Below are 17,755 nucleotides of genomic sequence, written 5' to 3' on the forward strand. Positions count from 1 at the left end.
TACGCAGAGTCAGATACTCAGAACAGTACCCGGCTTGTTCTACGCAGAGTCAGATACTCAGAACAGTACCCGGCTTGTTCTACGCAGAGTCAGATACTCCGAACAGTACCCGGCTTGTTCTACGCAGAGTCAGATACTCAGAACAGTACCCGGCTTGTTCTACGCAGAGTCAGATACTCCGAACAGTACCCGGCTTGTTCTACGCAGAGTCAGATACTCAGAACAGTACTGGCTTGTTTTTGTCGTCCTTGCTTACAGCACGTTGTCATTCACGTGACGTGGCATTTCAGAATGTATTAAAAGGTACCAAGTGAATGCTCCCTGCCACTTCTGCCCTCCCCCATAGAGTCTGCACCTCACTTCTTACACCACTCAGCACCATTTTTTTCTGACAAAATGCAGATATTCTTCTTTTTCTGAGTGTCCTATTCAAAAGGTGCCTTACTTTTCAGGCTTTTTCCCCATTTCGACTAAGTACATATTGGTCAGTATTATTCCTGTCTGGAGATCTGCGTGGTCTTCCGCTGTAGGAGGGGAGAACTTACTGAGCTGATTCCTTAGGGTCAGCATTTGGATTGTTCTGTGCCTCCCACGCTAACGGTGCTACAGTGAGTCACCCGGCTGCGCCTGCACATCGTTTCCCGCACGTGCAAGTTAGCCCAGTGCCCAGTGTTTAGACAGGTTTCGTTGTTTTTAACATTGGGTCGCTGGAATTTATTCTGGTAGAATTTTTGATGCACCCCCTCCTCCCCACCTCCAAGGCTACTGAGCTGTTTCCATACCTTTTATACTGGAAAGTTCCCCGTTTGCTGCCCTGCCCACCGCCTTTGTTCCCCATTACGGTGTGTGCTTGGGTCTCTTTTCTTTGCCTGTGTTCCTTGAGTCATTCTGTCCAAGACGCTTTATTCAGAGATCTCCTGGCTATTCTTGCTTATTTTTAATGTAGATTTTATGATCTTAAGGTTGTCTAACTAAAAAAAAAAAGGTCTAGTAGTATGTTTATTGGAATCCCTTTAAATTTATTAATTACCTAAGTGAAAACTGATATTTTAAAATGAGGATTAAGTGTAACTATATGATCAAGTTACCTTTTGTGTCCTTTAATAAACTCAAATTTTCTTCCTGTAGCTCTTGTATATTCTTTCTTAAGATGATTTCTAGGTATTAATGGGTTTGTTGCCTGGCTTTTTCTCTTTCAGTCTTACATATTTTATACCTTGATACTTTACTCAATTGTCCTTGTTCATAAGAGTTTCTCAGTGAATTCTTATTGAGCTTTCTAGCTATGTAAGTAAACTATCTGCAGTTACTAATACTTTCTGTCTTTCCAGTCTTCATGACTTTATTTTCTTGTCTCATTGCAATGGCTTGTATCTTCAAGTAGAGTGTTAAGTGACACTGGTACTAGTAGATACTTTTTTTTTCTTCTTCTGGATTACTTCTGGAAAATTATCCCCTTCACCAGGTTTTGAAATTTATTTGTATAAAGTTGATCTAAGTGTTCTAATGATTCTTTTGTTCTTAAATGTTTCATTCTCTCATTTTTCTTGATGAGCTCGTGAAGTGGCTTCTTTTACTTTATTTTGAAAATCCGTTTTGTGTATTTCCCCCTCAGAGAATCAGCTACTGTATTAGGTTTACTATTTTTCTCTTTATTAATGTGATTTTTGCATTGTTTTCATTCTTTCCTTTTTTTTTTTTTTGATATATGTGGTTAACATGGATTGAATTGTCTGCAGAGTACTGTTTCAACCTCTCATGTTAGTATGTTTGGCATTACTATAATTTATAAGGATTTTTTTTAAGATTTTATTTTTATTTATTTGAGAGAGCGAGACAGTGAGAGCATGAGCAAGGAGAAGGTCAGAGGGAGAAGCAGACTCACCATGGAGCTGGAAGCCCGATGTGGGACTTGATCCCAGAACTCTGGGATCATGACCCGAGCTGAAGGCAGTCAGTTGTCCAACCAACTGAGCCACCCAGGCGTCCCTAATTTATAAGGAATTTTAAAGAATATTCTGTGTTCCCTTTTTAGCTCCTTGTTTAAGGGATAACTTTTAAAACTTCTGGGTGAAAAGGCCTTTTTTGGATGTTTTATATTTTTTAATTTTTTCTGTGTGGTAGCCTTACTAATAATAGGTTATTTAGATGTTAGAGGTGACTACCATTTTTATCTATAAAGAAGATGTTTTGATGGTAAGGGTTTGGCAGTTATCTTACCCAAAGCTCAGTATCTGACCATGGATCTTTTCTGTTAGAGGGACTTGTGTGTTCTACTGAACCTTGAAGGATAAATGGCTTTGGTTTGGGAACAAATCTCACTTTGTATTCCAAATAACTTTGAGACCACGATCCATTTTGTAAATTGGAAATGGGTTGTTCTGCAAACTTGGAATCATGTAATTTCTTTATAAAAGCTTCAGCCTAAAATGGGCTCCTGGTCTGTCTTTGACACTTGTTAGAGGAACCAGGGTCAGCTCCTGAACTGACTGTAATGTAACACATTGACAGAAATGTAACGCATTTCTGATAGGGAGGGAAGGCAGGCAGGCTGGGAAATTAAGGCTGGAAGTTTTATGTGCTTAAATAGGATCATAAGTAGAATCTTGGAATACATGGCTTGCTACATTTTCTCTTATCTGTATGGCCTACAGAGGAATCCATTTTAAGCATAAAATCCAATTCTGTCTGTGTGCTACTTCTGATATTACGTAAAAAGTCTGTTCTTTTTGGAATGTATTAATGCTTATTGTAGAGGTTTTAATATTTTAATGGTTAGACTTTCAGAAACAGTATTCCAAAGTTTGTAGTTGATGGTTGACTTTTTAAAAATTTATTTCAGATGAGTAATGATTAAAATTCAGACATACAGAGTTCATGTCTGCCATGAAATTAGAGTGACTTACCCTCCCTAAATCCCGGTTTTTCTCATCTTTAAAATGGGGATGGGAATCCGCACACCTGGAGGATTTTGTGGGGATTAAAGGAAGTAACGCCTCAAACCTCTTACCGTGTGCTTTGAACACAGGAGCCTTTACTGTGAGCTGCTGTCACTGCTGCTCTCACTACTGTCCTGTGCTCTGAACGTTGATGCTGTTATTTTTAAGGTACTTAGTATTAAAAATCGGAGATCTGCGATATACACAAGAATTATGTGATTCCAACCATAAGTATACTGAGTGAGAAGTTATTTTAAAGAGTTATTTATCTGGTGGGGGAGCGTGCATGAGGGGAGGGGGGCAGGGAAAGAGACTCTTCAAGCAGACTTCCTGCTCAGCGGGGAGCCCCCTGTGGGGCTCCATCCCACAACCCTGAGCTCATGACCTGAGCTAAAACCAGGAGTTGGATACTCAACCGACTGAGCCAGGCACCCCTACTTTGTATTTTTAAGCCATTTTTTTTAGAATTGCCAGTTTACTCACAGGGATAGGGAATAGCTGGAACTGTATATCGTAATAGTATACGTGTAGATACGTAACAGTAACTGTGCATCGTCCTTTTTTTGAATTTATTATTTTTAAAGATTTTATTTTTATTTATTTGACAGAGATCACAAGTAGGTGGAGAGGCAGGCAGAGAGAGAGAGGAGGAAGCAGGCTCCCCGTGGAGCAGAGAGCCCGATGCAGGGCTTGATCCCAGGACCCTGAGATCATGACCTGAGCGGAAGGCAGAGATTCAGCCCACTGAGCCACCCAGGCGACCCGTAACAGTCTTTTTACCTTTACTTGAAAATCTTCAGATTTTTTACCAAGATTTTATAGGTTGCTTTTGAAATTAAACAAAAAAAACAAAACCCCTCAACATCCCATATTCTTTCCTTTTTGTACAGTTTTTTAAGAAAGCACCTTGCTTAAATTTCCTAATAATTTTTTTGATCAGGGAATTTTACATATTCTACCCCCCATATTATATTTAGCTTAAAAAATATTTTAATAACTTACTTGAAATACAGGTATTTCAAGATGCCTATGTGAAAATATTAAGTATTCTGAAAATCTCAAACAGTCAAGACATTTCTAGAAGAGGGAATTCTTAATATACCTAGTTTTCTTAAACAATTGAAGTTTGATATTGTGAGGGAAGTGTAGTAAGGTGTATAGTTCTCTTTCTTAAGCTAAATGCTATGTGAAATTAAGAATTTTTTTTAACCTTTGATAATAAAGTACCTCTGATTATTAGCAGCTTAATTTTTCCTTCATAGCCAGAACTTGGCTGGCGAGTATTCAGTGACTTTGCTCTGATGCCCGTCCGGCGTCCCCCAGCCCAGGACTGGCAGGAGCTGCCCTCCTCCTCTGGGCACGCTTGTGCACAGATACATATGTGCCTTTGTCTTTTTCCCTGGATCAGGTGAAATCAAGAACATCAATTTATGAATAGCGGAGATATCCACACTAAAAACAAATCTTACCAAAAATAGATCACTCCGTATGTGCTGCTCACTGGCTAAGGACGATCTTGTCTTTTGGATCGAAGTTAATTTTTAGCTGCTGATGTAACCTTAACCTTTTATAGGCTCAGACTTTGTATGGTAGGGGTCCTCACCTGTTCAAAAACATAATCCAGTGCTAAATAAGTTGTGGGATCAGTCTCTCATTTCATAGCAAACTCTAACACACACTTGAAACAGAATTTGAGCCTTGACTTTCTCCTTCAAAAACCTAACTTTGTCTTTTTTCCCTTGTTTCCCTCATCAGTCTGTCTTTCCCATTTAAGTTCTATGGATAGAGTATGGCTTTTTACAGACTTTGTTTTTTTATTTTTTTAAGATTTCTTTATTTGGGGGGAGAGAGAGCACATGCTTGAGTTGGGGGAGGTGCAGAGGCAGAGAATCTGGAACAGACTCCTCTGACCGTGGAGCCCAACCTGGGGCTGGATCCCGTGACCCATGAGATCAGGACCTGAGCTGAAATCACGAGTCGGTGCTTAATCGACTGAGCCACCCCTACAGATGTTTTTTAAATGGTTTGTTTCATGAATGTGTCACTTATTTGTATCCAAATTAAGATAATTTTCATCTTGTGTAATTCTGAACAGCGCATTTCTAACATTTGCCTCGGCAGCTGGAAGTAGGCTTTCTCAAGGGTTTTACAAGTTCTCACCACTGTGTGTTCATGTTTCTTTAGTTTGGCCTTGTAATAGAATCTGAATCCTTTTGTTATCACATTATTTGGGGATTTTAAGTTTCAAACACTTCTTTCTAGAACCTCTTTTATGTGACCATGTGTTTCTTGTAGAAGGGTGCTGACTGCAGGCTCTCATTAGATTGCTGAATTGTGTCTGATCTGAAGAAACTGAATTTCAGTAGTCTGAGGCTGTCCTCTTTAATTATTTAGAAGTTTATTTGTTTAGTTGCTACACCCACCATGAGGCTCGAACTCAAGAGCCTCGTGCTCTTCTGGGCACCCTTGTCCTCTTTATTTGTAAAGATTTATTTATTTTAGAGAGAGCGTGTGCACTAGCAGAGGGGTAGAGGGCCAGGGGGAAGCAGACTCCCTGCTGAGCACAGACCACCCGCCGCCCCGACTAGGGGGGAGATCCCAGGACCCTGAGGTCATGACCTGAGCCCAAACCAAGAGTTGGCTGCTTAACTGAGCCACCCAGGCGCTCTGTCTTCTGTATTTTTAGTTTTTTAACAAGTGCTGTCCGATTTTTCTCCTTTTTTGACAAGCCGACTGTTGACCTTCCTTTGGAAATCAAGAAATTGTAGATGCTAGGATTCTTCTGGTAAAAATGGGAAATCTGATTTCCTTGTAGAGAGGACATATCAGTTGTTTCTATGGAGATATTAAAGACTCAGTGAATGTTCATAATCAGAGTTTAGAGGTCTGTGTATCAATTGTAGTTTTAAGGAGAGAAATCAGGAATCACTGATTATTCCAGAATTTACTGTCTCCTCCCTGGTTAGGGGTTGGTGGGGAGGAGTGGCAGTGTTCCGGGGGAGAGCTGAGGAGAACGCATGGAGATGATTCAGTAAGAGCTTGAAGGAAAGTTCTGACATGGAGATGATACACTGGCAAATTTGTAGTGTAGAAAAGTGATTTTTTCCAGTGAAACAGTACAAATGAAAAAGTAAATATAGTAATATCTGGATATTCTATGTTTATTTTTCAGCTTTTCATGCAACACCCAATACTTACAAGCGGAAGAACACAGAGACGGCTCTAGACAATAAACCCTGTGGACCGCAGTGTTACCAGCACTTGGTAAGCTGGAGAGCCGCCCGGCCAGAGGGCAGTGGAGGATTCTTGCTGGGGGACGGTGGCGAGGTCTATGAAGGCAGCGTCGGCACGGTGGCCCCCGTCCTTGGCCGTGCACTAGCATGGCGGACATTCTCACCCGCGTGGGTTCCTGCCTCGCTGCTACGCGCTGCACATTCTAGTCCTTCCTAAATCTTGTATTATTCTTTGTGGTAATTGCTTCAGCAGCCTTCCAAGGCCTTTAGGATCAAGGACTGTTAGACCCGCCACCAAACTTAAGAGTGTGAGCAGCACAGGTGGCCCCTTCAGCCCCAGAAGCTTGGTGTGCCTTCCTCACTGTAGGCCGTCTCGAGTTTTACATGGTAGTCGGTCCCACAGTTGGTTTTTTTATTTGTTTGTTTGTTTTGTTTTTTAATGATGGAGAAAAGGTAAGGGTTTAGGAGAATGAGAATGTGAGGTAGAAAAGTTGCTTTTTACGGGTACTATCTTATTTTTACCATTTCCCTTTGAACCAAGCCACTCCTACCTAGGAACTAATGGGTATATATTCCCTGTTGGATTTTGGACAGAAGATTCATTGAATGGCACCTGCAGAAGGTATCCTATTTTTAAGCAATTTGATTTTTGTAGAATGAAGTGTAAAACTGTTGGCTGCCCTCACACTTCCCCCTTCTCCTGCCACTAGAAATGGGATTCCTGAGCGTCATCTTATGATACTCTCTACAGGCGGAATTTTATTTGGCCCATCTGGGTGGTGGCTGTGGTCTCTCTCCCATCCATGATCCTACTGTGGTTTCGTCCTAAGTCTGGGTTATTGACTTGCCAGTGTAGACTGGAACGCTCACAGCCTCGCTCCTCAGGCTCCTTTCATGACCTCTGGGGGCTCTGCTTCCCTCACATGGAAAAAAAGGGAGATTTTAATAGTAAGGCTGGAAGCGGCCACGCCTGGCCTGCTTCAGCTTCTGTTTCTTGGGTACTTGAATTACTAGCGGAGAGAGGTCTCTTAAAGCCTGAAATAGAAAGTCTGACTCTGGATGCCCATTAGGTATGATTCTTTTCGTAACAGTTCATGTTTAAAGAGACTTTTTTCTTTATATTTTAACTTACTATAATCACTGTATATAGTTCACAAGCTCGCATAGAATTGTCCATTTCACACCCCTGTAGCACAAAGAGAACCTGTATGTACCTTCCTGAATATTTCAAACTGTCAAAAGCAGTTAGGAAACCACGAGCATCTAGATAGGGAAATGATGATTTGTACAAATGGATACTGGGATACATGTATTGACTTAATTTGCTTTATGCAGTCCTTTTTTTTCTCCTCCAGCAAAATGAGCTGTAGAACTTGACCGTGATGTGTGCCCTTTTCCCTTTGTAGGAGGGAGCAAAGGAGTTTGCCGCCGCCCTCACCGCGGAGCGGATCAAGACCCCGCCGAAGCGGCCTGGTGGCCGCAGGAGAGGCAGACTCCCCAACAGCAGCCGGCCCAGCACCCCCACCATCAGCGTGCTGGAGTCCAAGGACACGGACAGTGACAGGGAAGCAGGGACCGAGACGGGCGGGGAGAACAACGATAAGGAGGAGGAGGAGAAAAAGGACGAGACTTCTAGCTCCTCGGGTGAGCCCCGGCGGAGGCAGTGGCTGCGTCGTGCCCTGGGCTCGGCGGGGCCGTTCTCGGGCTGAGGGCAAACCCGAGAGCAGAGAACCCGGGGTGCGGAGCGGAATTCCTGCTCCTTCTGCCCGCACCCACCCGGCCTGCGAGGGCGGCCTGCCCGCCCGCTCGCTGGAGGGTCGGCGGTCCCCTGTGTTGCCAGGTTGGGCGTCACGGTTCTTTCTCCGTCCTTCTCATTTTCTTCCTTTTATTTAAAAAAATGTGTTTGACAGTAAGCTTTACACCCAGCGTGGGGCCCGTGCCCGAGATTAGGAGCCACGTGTTTCTTGGAGCCAGCCTGCCCCCCCCACCCCCGGCTTGCGCCTCAGAGGCTGTGGTCAAGGGAACCAACCCTGGGTTCTGTGGGAGGCTTGACTGTTTATTCTTTTTTTTTTTTTTTAAGACTTTATTTATTTATTTGATAGACAGAGATCACAAGTAGGCAGAGAGGCAGGCGGGGTGGGGGGGGGGAGCAGGCTCCCTGCTGAGCAGAGAGCCCGATGTGGGGCTCGATCCCAGGACCCTGAGATCATGACCTGAGCCGAAGGCAGCGGCTTAACCCACTGAGCCACCCAGGCACCCCTTGACTATTTATTCTTAAGATGGTTCATTTTTTGCTCCTTTTCTTAGGCACAACCTGAGTTTTACTTTTTTTTTTTTTTTTTAAGATTTTATTCATTTATTAGAGAGAGAGAGAGAGTGTGCGCACAAGTGGAGGGGAGAGGAGAGGCAAAGGGAGAAGCCGGCTCCCCACGGAGCAGGGAGTCTGACACGGGGCTCGATCTCAGGACCCTGGGATCATGATCTGAGCTGAAGGCAGATGTTCAACTGATTGAGCCACCCAGGCCTTGTAGTTTTACTTTTTAATACTGTTCTCCAGTTGTCATTTCTCTTGACCAGTGCTTAACTTTGGTTTTCTAGAAGCGAATTCTCGGTGTCAAACACCCATAAAGATGAAGCCAAACATTGAGCCTCCCGAGAACGTGGAGTGGAGCGGTGCGGAGGCCTCGATGTTCAGGGTCCTCATCGGCACATATTATGACAATTTCTGTGCCATCGCTAGGCTCATTGGGACCAAAACTTGTCGACAGGTAAGCACAGCTGATAAAATACTGTTCAGGAACTTGAGATGGAGGGAGAATAGTTGTCACTGTCCAAACAGAAGACTGTTTGTGGTTATGCTCGAGCTCCTGTTCATGTCCTGAAAAAGAAGTAGATTGATCTGGTTTTTCACAGGGTGGGAGCTGTGGGGAGACGATCCTTCGGACTTGAGGTGTTTCAGGGAGTGGATCTGCAAAGCCAGGAGGACATTAGGCTGGCCTCGCGGCTCTTGCCCAGAGCGTGGTGGCCGCTGCTGTCCCCGCGCGAGGGTCAGTCAGCGTCTGCTCTGCTCACCCCTGGCCCCTGGCAGTGCACGGCCGAGCCGGACAGGTTTCCGGAATGGGTGCGTCTCAGGCTGCTTCGCCCTTGCACACGGCACTCAGGGCCCCGTGACTCTGCCTCCTGTCAGGTGTATGAGTTTCGCGTCAAAGAGTCGAGCATCATCGCTCCGGCGCCGGCCGAGGACGTGGACACCCCGCCGAGGAAGAAGAAGAGGAAACACCGGTGAGCGCGCGTGCGGCCGTGGTGGGCTACGCTCGGCTCCCGCTCCCGAGAGCACAGCGGCCCGCGGGGTCGGGGTGTGTGCAGGGTCCCGGGAGTGTGGTCACCGCGCTGCAGTTTAGTCGAGGAAACCAAGCCAGGAGCTGTGCGCTGGAGGGTCGCTGGGCTTGAATGGTTCACGGGAGCACCGAGCTGGCTGATCCAGGAGCCGGACTTCTGTCCCCGAGCCGGGTGGACTTCTGTCACCATGCGGGGCCGCTCTCGGCCCGGTGGGGCTCGCCATTCACAGGCGCTCGTGGCAAGGAGCGCAGGGTGTCCGGGGGCGGGGGGGTGCGGGGAGGCCGCATCGGTGAGGGGGTGAGGAGGTGAGGGGGTGAGGGCTCCGCTCCAGCTGTGCACACGCTCACCGTCCCTCGCTTCACGGAAGGCGGGACCGTCGCCTTCCTTTAGAACCCGAGCAGCTCAGGCAGTGAGGCTGCCGCAGCCGCAGCGGAGTCTCTTGGTTGACGTCTGACCCCGCAGCTCAGTGGGGAACCGCAGCGGGGGACCGCAGACGCCCCAGATGAGAGAAGCGACAGTTTCAGGCCAATCTGCAGCCACGGGAGCCCGGGGGGTGCTGCCAGCTGTGGAAGTTGGGGCCGTAGGGCAGGCTCCCCCCGACAGCGCATCTCCCGCGGGCTTCCTGCTGACCCGCAGACAACATGGGGCCACCCAGTGTGTCCCCTCGTCCCGTAACTAGTTTCCCTGTAGCCACTTCTCTCGCTTGCTTTGTCGGAACGTGGCGCGGCACGTGCAGGACCGAGTCTATGCGAATCCGTTACCAGTAAGGCTTTTGGTCCACAAGGCTGGGTTTGTGGGGAGTCAGAGCTTACACGCAGATTTGGATGGTGTGGGACGTTTGTACCCCAAACCCCGCGTTGGTCCAGGGTCAGCCGTCCTCTGGACCTGGGTTCAAAGCGCTTGTACGTTCAGGGCACGCGCTGACACGTCGTGCGTCCGCAGCACCGGCGCTGGGTCGGTACCCCTAGCTTCGCAAAGGCGACTTACGGTTTGTGTTTTGCAGGTTGTGGGCCGCACACTGCAGAAAGATCCAGCTGAAAAAGGGTCAGCATCCTTCTGTTCAACTTCGTAACTAACTTAAAACCGTCTACTCCGTTAAGACGGTAACTGATCCGTGTTCGGGAGTCCCGACACGGCTGACCGCATCCACGGAACCCCCCGCGACGGAGGACGGCTGCGGCCTCGCTCCCAGTCAGTCCTCCGGTGCAGCGGGAGTGAGTCAGTCCGAGCAGGACGTCCTCTGGAGTCGGGGGACAGTGCTCTGGACTGGCCAAGCATGTGGGGGAGGGGAGGCAGCATCTGCCATCACCCCGTAGACAAGTCGGGGCCGGAAGACGGGTTGCGCGCCCGGCGGGAGAATATCCCCGCGGCTGTGGCCTGACTGCTGTGCTCTCCCCGCAGACGGCTCCTCGAACCACGTTTACAACTACCAGCCCTGTGACCACCCGCGGCAGCCTTGCGACAGCTCGTGCCCTTGTGTGATCGCACAAAATTTTTGTGAAAAGTTTTGTCAGTGTAGTTCAGAGTGTAAGTATCTGTTTTGTTTTGATGAACTGCATGAGAATTTCAGAGGCTTTGGTCAGCAGTGTAAGCCAGAACGAGATCGCAGCAGCTCTTGCCTCGTCGCTTCCCTTTTAGCTTTCTGGGAAGTGCGTGCATCCTCCAGGGCTCTATGCGGCGCCGTATCGGGCTCTGCGGGCAGCCAGCAGGGCCTGGGCAGGCCAGGCAGGATTGGGTCGTTTAAATTAAATCATAGTAATGTCGGCATAGGACGTAGAGGGCATCTAGAAATGGCTTCCCAGGGCCTCTGGCTACCAGCAGTTGTCAGCAGCCCTGGGTCGGAATTCAGCGTAAAGGGGGCTGGAAGCCTTTAAGGAAACAGCACAGGCAGCTTGGATACCAGGAAGTGTCTAGAACTCTGGGCCCTTATCAGAGTCGCGAACCACAGCTCTTACAAGATGGCTACAAAGGAAGGGTTTAGATTAAATAAAATCAAAGAGCTTTTCAGTCCACATGCCGCCTAACACATGCAGACGGAAAGCCAGGAGCCCGGTGGTGACCGTCCTCCACCATGATCGCGATTCCTGCCGGCCCGGGTGGGGTGGGCTGGGGGTACCTGGGGCGACGGCTTGCAGCCCGCGTGACGAGGCCTCCCGCCGCAGGTCAGAACCGCTTCCCCGGCTGCCGCTGCAAGGCGCAGTGCAACACGAAGCAGTGCCCGTGCTACCTGGCCGTGCGCGAGTGCGACCCCGACCTCTGCCTCACGTGCGGCGCCGCCGACCACTGGGACAGCAAGAACGTGTCGTGCAAGAACTGCAGCATCCAGCGCGGCTCCAAGAAGGTGCGTCCCCCGCCCCCACCCCCCACCGTCCCCACTCGCCGCTGCTGTGAAGTCGGGAAAGCGGAGGGGAGCCCCGAATGCCACAGCGGCCAGAGGGAAAATGGGGAACTCGGGGGTGGTTTGGGCCCCGAGGCAGGGTTCCGTGGGCCCCTTCGCTGGTGTGAGACGAACCAGTGAGTTCTGACAGGCCCGGACGGCGTCATGTTAGGAGAGGAATTTCTCTAGTTTGTCTAGAACCCATGCTCCGGTCCCCACGTGAGTAGGTGGTGGTCCTGTCAGGGTGGAGAGACCCTTTCTTACAAATAAGACCCCAGGGAAGAGGGGGATTTCCCGGGGTAGTTCTTGCAAGCGTAGTTCCCGTTTCTTTAATGACCTTGACCGCGCAGCGGGGCCCGGAGCTGCTGCCCCCGAGGTGCAGGCTGGGACGGTCATGGCAGCCCCGGGAAGGCGAGGGCTGAGCAGAGGAAGCTGCCCGTGTCGTAGGGGGAGGCTCAGGCCCTTAGGTGAGGTGGACCAAGGGTTTCTTCTCCCGGTAGTGTCCGCTTTTGGAACGGGGCCTGCTGCACGACACAGTCCTTTCTCGAAGCGCTGTGTCTGCCCACTAGTCCCACTCCGGGAGTTGGGGACGTCCAGGCCTTCTGGCCCGAGCCCCCTGCGGCTGAGGCCACGGGCCCGTGTTGCCCACGAGTGTAGGGCAGGACGACAGACACGGGCGACATTCCCATCTTAGGTCCCGGAGCCATTAGGACATAACCGGGGTGGCGTGCCAGGCAGCGGTGCCTCCACCCAGATCTCTGGTCCCCGCAGCAGCTGTGGGGGCCGGGACAGGCTCCGGTGGTTTTCTTACTCCGAGTTGTTAATTCGTCCCCACGTCGCAGTGGTGCTGGGACAGGCCCCAGGCCCTGCTCAGTCCTCACCGTCCCCCTTTCCCTCACTGTCCCCCCCCCACCCCGGACTTGTTCCACTGTGAACTCCCCTCCGGGTGTTCGGGAACGGTTCATGCTGACGTGCCCTCGCCGTCGACTTCTTTCAGAACTCCTGAAACGAAAGATAACACGCTGTTTCTACCAGCTGGGTTTCATTTGCTGAACGGTGGGACCAAAGATTGCTTTAGTTATTCAAGGAAACCGTGGTTTTCCGATACCTGGGAAGCCGGCCCCGGTTCAGGATGCTCTGAGCTCTCGGGCCGCCGGCGACCGGCCGGACGCCTGCTCCAACGGGCCGGGGACGGACAGCGGGTCCTCCCGTCGGTCTGTCGTCACGCCGTCCTCCCTGTCCTTTGATGACGCGATCGCGTGTGCTTTCCTCTCTAGCATTTGCTGCTGGCCCCGTCGGACGTGGCAGGCTGGGGGATTTTCATCAAAGATCCTGTACAGAAGAACGAATTCATCTCGGAGTACTGTGGAGAGGTGAGGCGTGAGCAGCCCGGGTTCAGGCAGTTCAGTGTCTGCTGGTCACGTGTGTTCGTGTGGGGTCGGATGTGACTTTGTTTGGGCCTGAGGTCACGGGACAAGTCTGTTGGGTTTGATTAGAAGTGAATTAATAAAAAATGCCTTTTCAGCTTGGACGTACTCCTGCTTGTGGGTTTGGCTTGCTTGGTAAACGGACCGCCTCCGTCCTTGTCACACTGAGCATTTACTGTCGGGGGCGAGGGGGCCGTTAGGGCTTTGTGCTGTAGAGTCTGCAGCCGGTCTGCTAAGGATCGGAAACAACCATATCATCGGTCATACGCCTTTTTAGTTGTAGAGTTCGGGGGAAACGATCGGGCTGGCTTCACTCTGGAATTAACCCATGCAGTTTGTATTTTTCCTCAGTGGAAAGACTGTTGATGACTTTTTGCAACATGGTTCCTTTCGGAGTCGCAGTCTTTAAACAAGGTGCTGGTTGTGAAACACCAGCCCGTAGCTTGAGTGGGAGGGACAAAGAGAGACCCCTGACCGCAGGGACGAAGGTCTCAGATTCTCCCGAGGAGCTTGTGTGTGCGCCTGCCAGTCTCGATCACCTAATCCAAAACAATCTTCTCCTCCGCCTTTCTTTGTAGATTATTTCTCAAGACGAAGCAGACAGAAGAGGGAAGGTGTACGATAAATACATGTGCAGCTTCCTGTTCAACTTGAACAACGGTACGTTTGACCCGGAGGCCTCCCCTGCTTGGAGTGGAGACATGAGGGCAGAGGCCCCCTGGGCCGGAGCAGGGGGGACCGGAGCAGGGCCGACAAGCGCCGGGATCCCTCACGCCCTGGCACAGGCTTCGGGACAGGCTGTGTGTTTGCGAGCCCCCCAGGCCGGACCAGATGGTTCCGAGCCATCTGCTGCTGGGGCGGCGCCAGACGGCTGCGAGCTTGCCGCGGGTTTGCTGCTGCTGCTCTCCTGCTCTGCTCGCGGCGACCTGCGCCCCGCTTGGCCCCCGGCCTCTGTGCCATCCGCGCTCCCACTGACCTGCGACGGGGCTGGGGCGCCAGAGTGGGCAGCCGCTCCTGGACTTCCCGCCCTGGGCTTCTCAAGGCCTGTGAGAAGAGGGCAGCGGGTTTTCAGATGGCTTCTCGGGTGGGGCATCCGGCCGGAGTAGGAGGGGGGCATGAGGAAAATGCAGGGGTGCTTGACCCCCAACCTCCAAGAAACTCCCCCGGGACCCGTAGCAGATCTTTCTGCAAACATGTTCCATAGAGAGTGGAGCGGAAAAAATAATCTTAAATGTGAAATGATTACTCGTGAAGTTAGGAATTTTGATTCCTTGTTTGTAAAGGCAAGCCCTGAGGAACGAGCGCCAGGGCTGTGTCCAGAACTGTAAGAACTTCGTGTTCACAGACCTGGGACTGAAACAGTTCACTAGTGAACGCTTGGTTTTTCTCTTTTTTTAGATTTTGTGGTGGATGCAACCCGCAAGGGTAACAAAATTCGTTTTGCAAATCACTCAGTAAATCCAAACTGCTATGCAAAAGGTAGGTGCTAACGGAGCCTCGCGCCCGAGGGAACCTGTCTGAGACCCGCGCCGGTGGCTGGGATGCCCCGCAGCGATGCTGCCGAGCGCAGGGGTCTGGCCCTCCCCAGGGCCAGTCTTCCTCCGACGCCCCGACCCCGCGTGTTTCTCGTTCCAGTCATGATGGTGAATGGCGATCACAGGATAGGGATTTTCGCTAAGAGAGCCATCCAGACTGGTGAAGAGCTGTTTTTTGATTACAGGTTGGTACCGCGTATTTCTGGTGTGATCCGAGGGCTTCATCTTCCTGAACTCTGCGCTCACAGGCAGAGGCTGTCTTTTCACTCTGTCGGATCTTCCATTCTCGGAGGGATTTATTTCTGGTTGTTACGTGTCAGGGGCACTGGTAGGCAGTTAGGCCGTACTTTCTTGGTAATGTAGTTGCCACCACACAAGTAGTGGTTATTTCTGACATACGGCCTTAGCTCACATTGTGGGTTCAATTCCCAACCACTGAAGTAAAGTGAACTGTAATCTTTCCGTGGGTGGCGGGTCTCGGCGGCGCTGCCGGCTGCTGACCCGTCGGGGTGCTGGGCGCTGGAGGCCCGCGCGGCCCTGCGGTTTGTCGCACCGATGGCTCTTCCGACCTGAACAGTTGCTTGGTGGCGGGTGGTGCTGCCTGATGGCATTTTACCCACAAAACTGCTTTCGGAACTGGAGTCCGTCCCCTCGAGCCCTGCCGCTGCTCCGTCGTGTTCTGATCCGTCCGTCGTGGCTCCCAGCGGCAGCTCAGGAAGCCCCTCGCTCTGCTCCTCCCGAGGAAGCCCCCCACGTGCGGTCCCGCCTGACCCTGAGCTTGCCCCAGCTGCGTCCCCTCCTCGGGCTCCGCTCCTGCTTCTGGTCTCCTGCGGTTTCCCTGCGGTTTCCCTGCTGTGGCATCTCCAGAGCCCAGGCAGAGCCGACTTGGCCTGGTTCTTCAGCGCCGCGGGGTCTCAGAGGGTCACGGAGCACTGGCTTCGGCTCCAGGTCACCGGCCGCGTTAGCCCCTCGCGAGAGGGTCGCCTGCTGTGAAGCTCTGAAGCCGGGCGCTGCCTTCTCCTCTCGGGCTGTGAGAGCCCCAGCTGGCATCTTCTTCCAAGAGAAGGCTGTTCCGGCTGCGCTGAAAACCTGTGGTTTAGGGCGGCCCCGTCACCGGTGGTCGCCGCTACATCGTCTGGAAACCTGGCCGCTTCCCCTTGCACTTGGGTGCTGCGGAGATGCCTTCCGTCCTGGGGCCTCCTGAACCCGCCCCGGCCCGCTGCAGACGGTCCTTCTGCAGGTCCTCACCTCCCCGCGGTCCCAGCCCGGGAGAGAGTCCGGGCCTTGCTCTGGATCAGGCTTTGGCTTAAAGGAATGGGTGGCTGGTGTGGTCTCCTGTGCAGACCACTGCCACTGTCTCCAGGCCAACAGCAAGGCTCTCTTGCCTTCTCGTTTTGTGTGCTCACCGAAGTAGCACTTAAAAAAAAAAAGGTTTATGTAATCTTTACCCAGTGTGGAGCTCAAACCGATGACCCTAAGACCGAGGGTCATGTGTTCTTCCAATGGAGCCAGCCCGGCAGCCTCTTAATTTCTTTCTGTGAACGTTTCCCTCACATGGACGGGTTGGCTCACTCGGCAAGGCGTCCAGCTCACGTCCTACCTGGTCGGCGTCGGGGTCCTTCCTGTGGGAAGTCGTGCTTGCCCTCGTGAGGCCGAGGACACGCGCCCCGCCATGGGCCTACCCCGGGCGTCAGGCTGGCAGTGTAGTCAAGCCCTGGCGTCGGAGCGGACCACAAAGTGTTTTCAGATGCAAGCAGAGGACTTTGTAGCCACATCCATCCTGTGGCTGATAGTTGTCCCTTAGGCAGTGTAACTTTTGAAGGTGGAGAACGAGGACACGAGTAGCCCCTCCTCAGGGTGACCTGCCACCCCGCTGCAGGCCAGCTTGAGGCCCCTCCCCAACAGGAGCCCAGGAAGCCCCCCTCCTGCAGGAAGGTCAGCGCTCCCCGGGCCTCCCGCCTGCCAGCCTCGGGTTCTGCCCGTGGACCTGAGTCCCGGCTGTGGCCAGAGCAGACTTGCCACTCTGTGGCCTCCCGGGGGCCGGGCCCTGGGCCGTGCTGCCCACCTGCGGGCGGTGGGTCTCGGGCCCAAGGGGCGGGCTGGGAGACAGCCGGGGAAGGGCTGAGCGAGCGGGCTCGTCCAGTTCTCAGCAAGGCTAGAACCCGGGCCCCAGCCGCAGGCCTTGTCTAGAGGCAGGTGGGTCTGGGGGGTTGCCGTGCGGACGTTCGAGCTCGGACACGGCAGGAAGCGGGCTCGGCGCGGCGACCGGTCGCTGGGACCGGGCCCTTGCTCATTCCTCTCTCCTGCCGTTTCAGATACAGCCAGGCCGACGCCCTGAAGTACGTGGGCATCGAAAGAGAAATGGAAATCCCTTGACGCCTGCTACCTCCTCCTCCCCCTCCTCCTCTCTGGAACAGCTGCCTTAGCTTCAGGAACCTCGAGTACTGTGGGCAATTTAGAAAAATAAAATGCAGTTTGAAATTCTGAATTTGCAAAGTACTGTAAGAATAATTTATAGTAATGAGTTTAAAAATCGACTTTTTATTGCCTTCTCACCAGCTGCGAAGTGTTTTGTACCAGTGAATTTTTGCAATAATGCAGTATGGTACATTTTTCAACTTTGAATAAAGAATACTTGAACTTCCCCCCGTTGTCGGGTCATTGATTGGTGCGGGTCTGTCCGCTGATACGAGAAGAGGGGTGCGGCTGGTACGGGGGGCCGCACTCACCTTCAGCTCCTGGGCTGTCGCCGCGATCGTGAACCTTCCGGACCGTGTGCACGCTGGCGTTCCGAGGCCATAGTAGCCAACGGAGGACAGATGTTTATGTAACAGAATACGTCACAGATGTGTGCAATAAATATAGTTGATAATATATCTAATTATAAGACCGATGCCGTCTGTCA

General features: G+C 51.5%; 1 protein-coding gene across 11 annotated transcripts in view; it reads left to right on the top strand.

The window, feature by feature from the left end:
• EZH2 (enhancer of zeste 2 polycomb repressive complex 2 subunit) overlaps nucleotides 1-17,494 on the top strand; it is a 65,176-nt gene extending 47,682 nt beyond the window's left edge. For all 11 annotated transcript variants that reach the window (XM_059396198.1, XM_059396189.1, XM_059396196.1 and 8 more), the window contains 12 exons: nucleotides 6,112-6,203; nucleotides 7,579-7,816; nucleotides 8,771-8,940; nucleotides 9,360-9,454; nucleotides 10,515-10,555; nucleotides 10,913-11,038; nucleotides 11,674-11,852; nucleotides 13,166-13,261; nucleotides 13,894-13,975; nucleotides 14,714-14,794; nucleotides 14,951-15,035; nucleotides 17,166-17,494. In XM_059396198.1, the coding sequence (XP_059252181.1) occupies nucleotides 6,112-6,203; nucleotides 7,579-7,816; nucleotides 8,771-8,940; nucleotides 9,360-9,454; nucleotides 10,515-10,555; nucleotides 10,913-11,038; nucleotides 11,674-11,852; nucleotides 13,166-13,261; nucleotides 13,894-13,975; nucleotides 14,714-14,794; nucleotides 14,951-15,035; nucleotides 17,166-17,226 (1,346 nt within the window). In that variant the 3' untranslated portion in view covers nucleotides 17,227-17,494. The remainder of the gene's footprint in view (nucleotides 1-6,111; nucleotides 6,204-7,578; nucleotides 7,817-8,770; nucleotides 8,941-9,359; nucleotides 9,455-10,514; nucleotides 10,556-10,912; nucleotides 11,039-11,673; nucleotides 11,853-13,165; nucleotides 13,262-13,893; nucleotides 13,976-14,713; nucleotides 14,795-14,950; nucleotides 15,036-17,165) is intronic.
• The last annotated feature ends 261 nt before the right edge of the window (nucleotides 17,495-17,755 follow it).

Source organism: Mustela nigripes, chromosome 4, assembly GCF_022355385.1.
Source record: "Mustela nigripes isolate SB6536 chromosome 4, MUSNIG.SB6536, whole genome shotgun sequence".
Lineage (NCBI taxonomy): Eukaryota > Metazoa > Chordata > Mammalia > Carnivora > Mustelidae > Mustela > Mustela nigripes.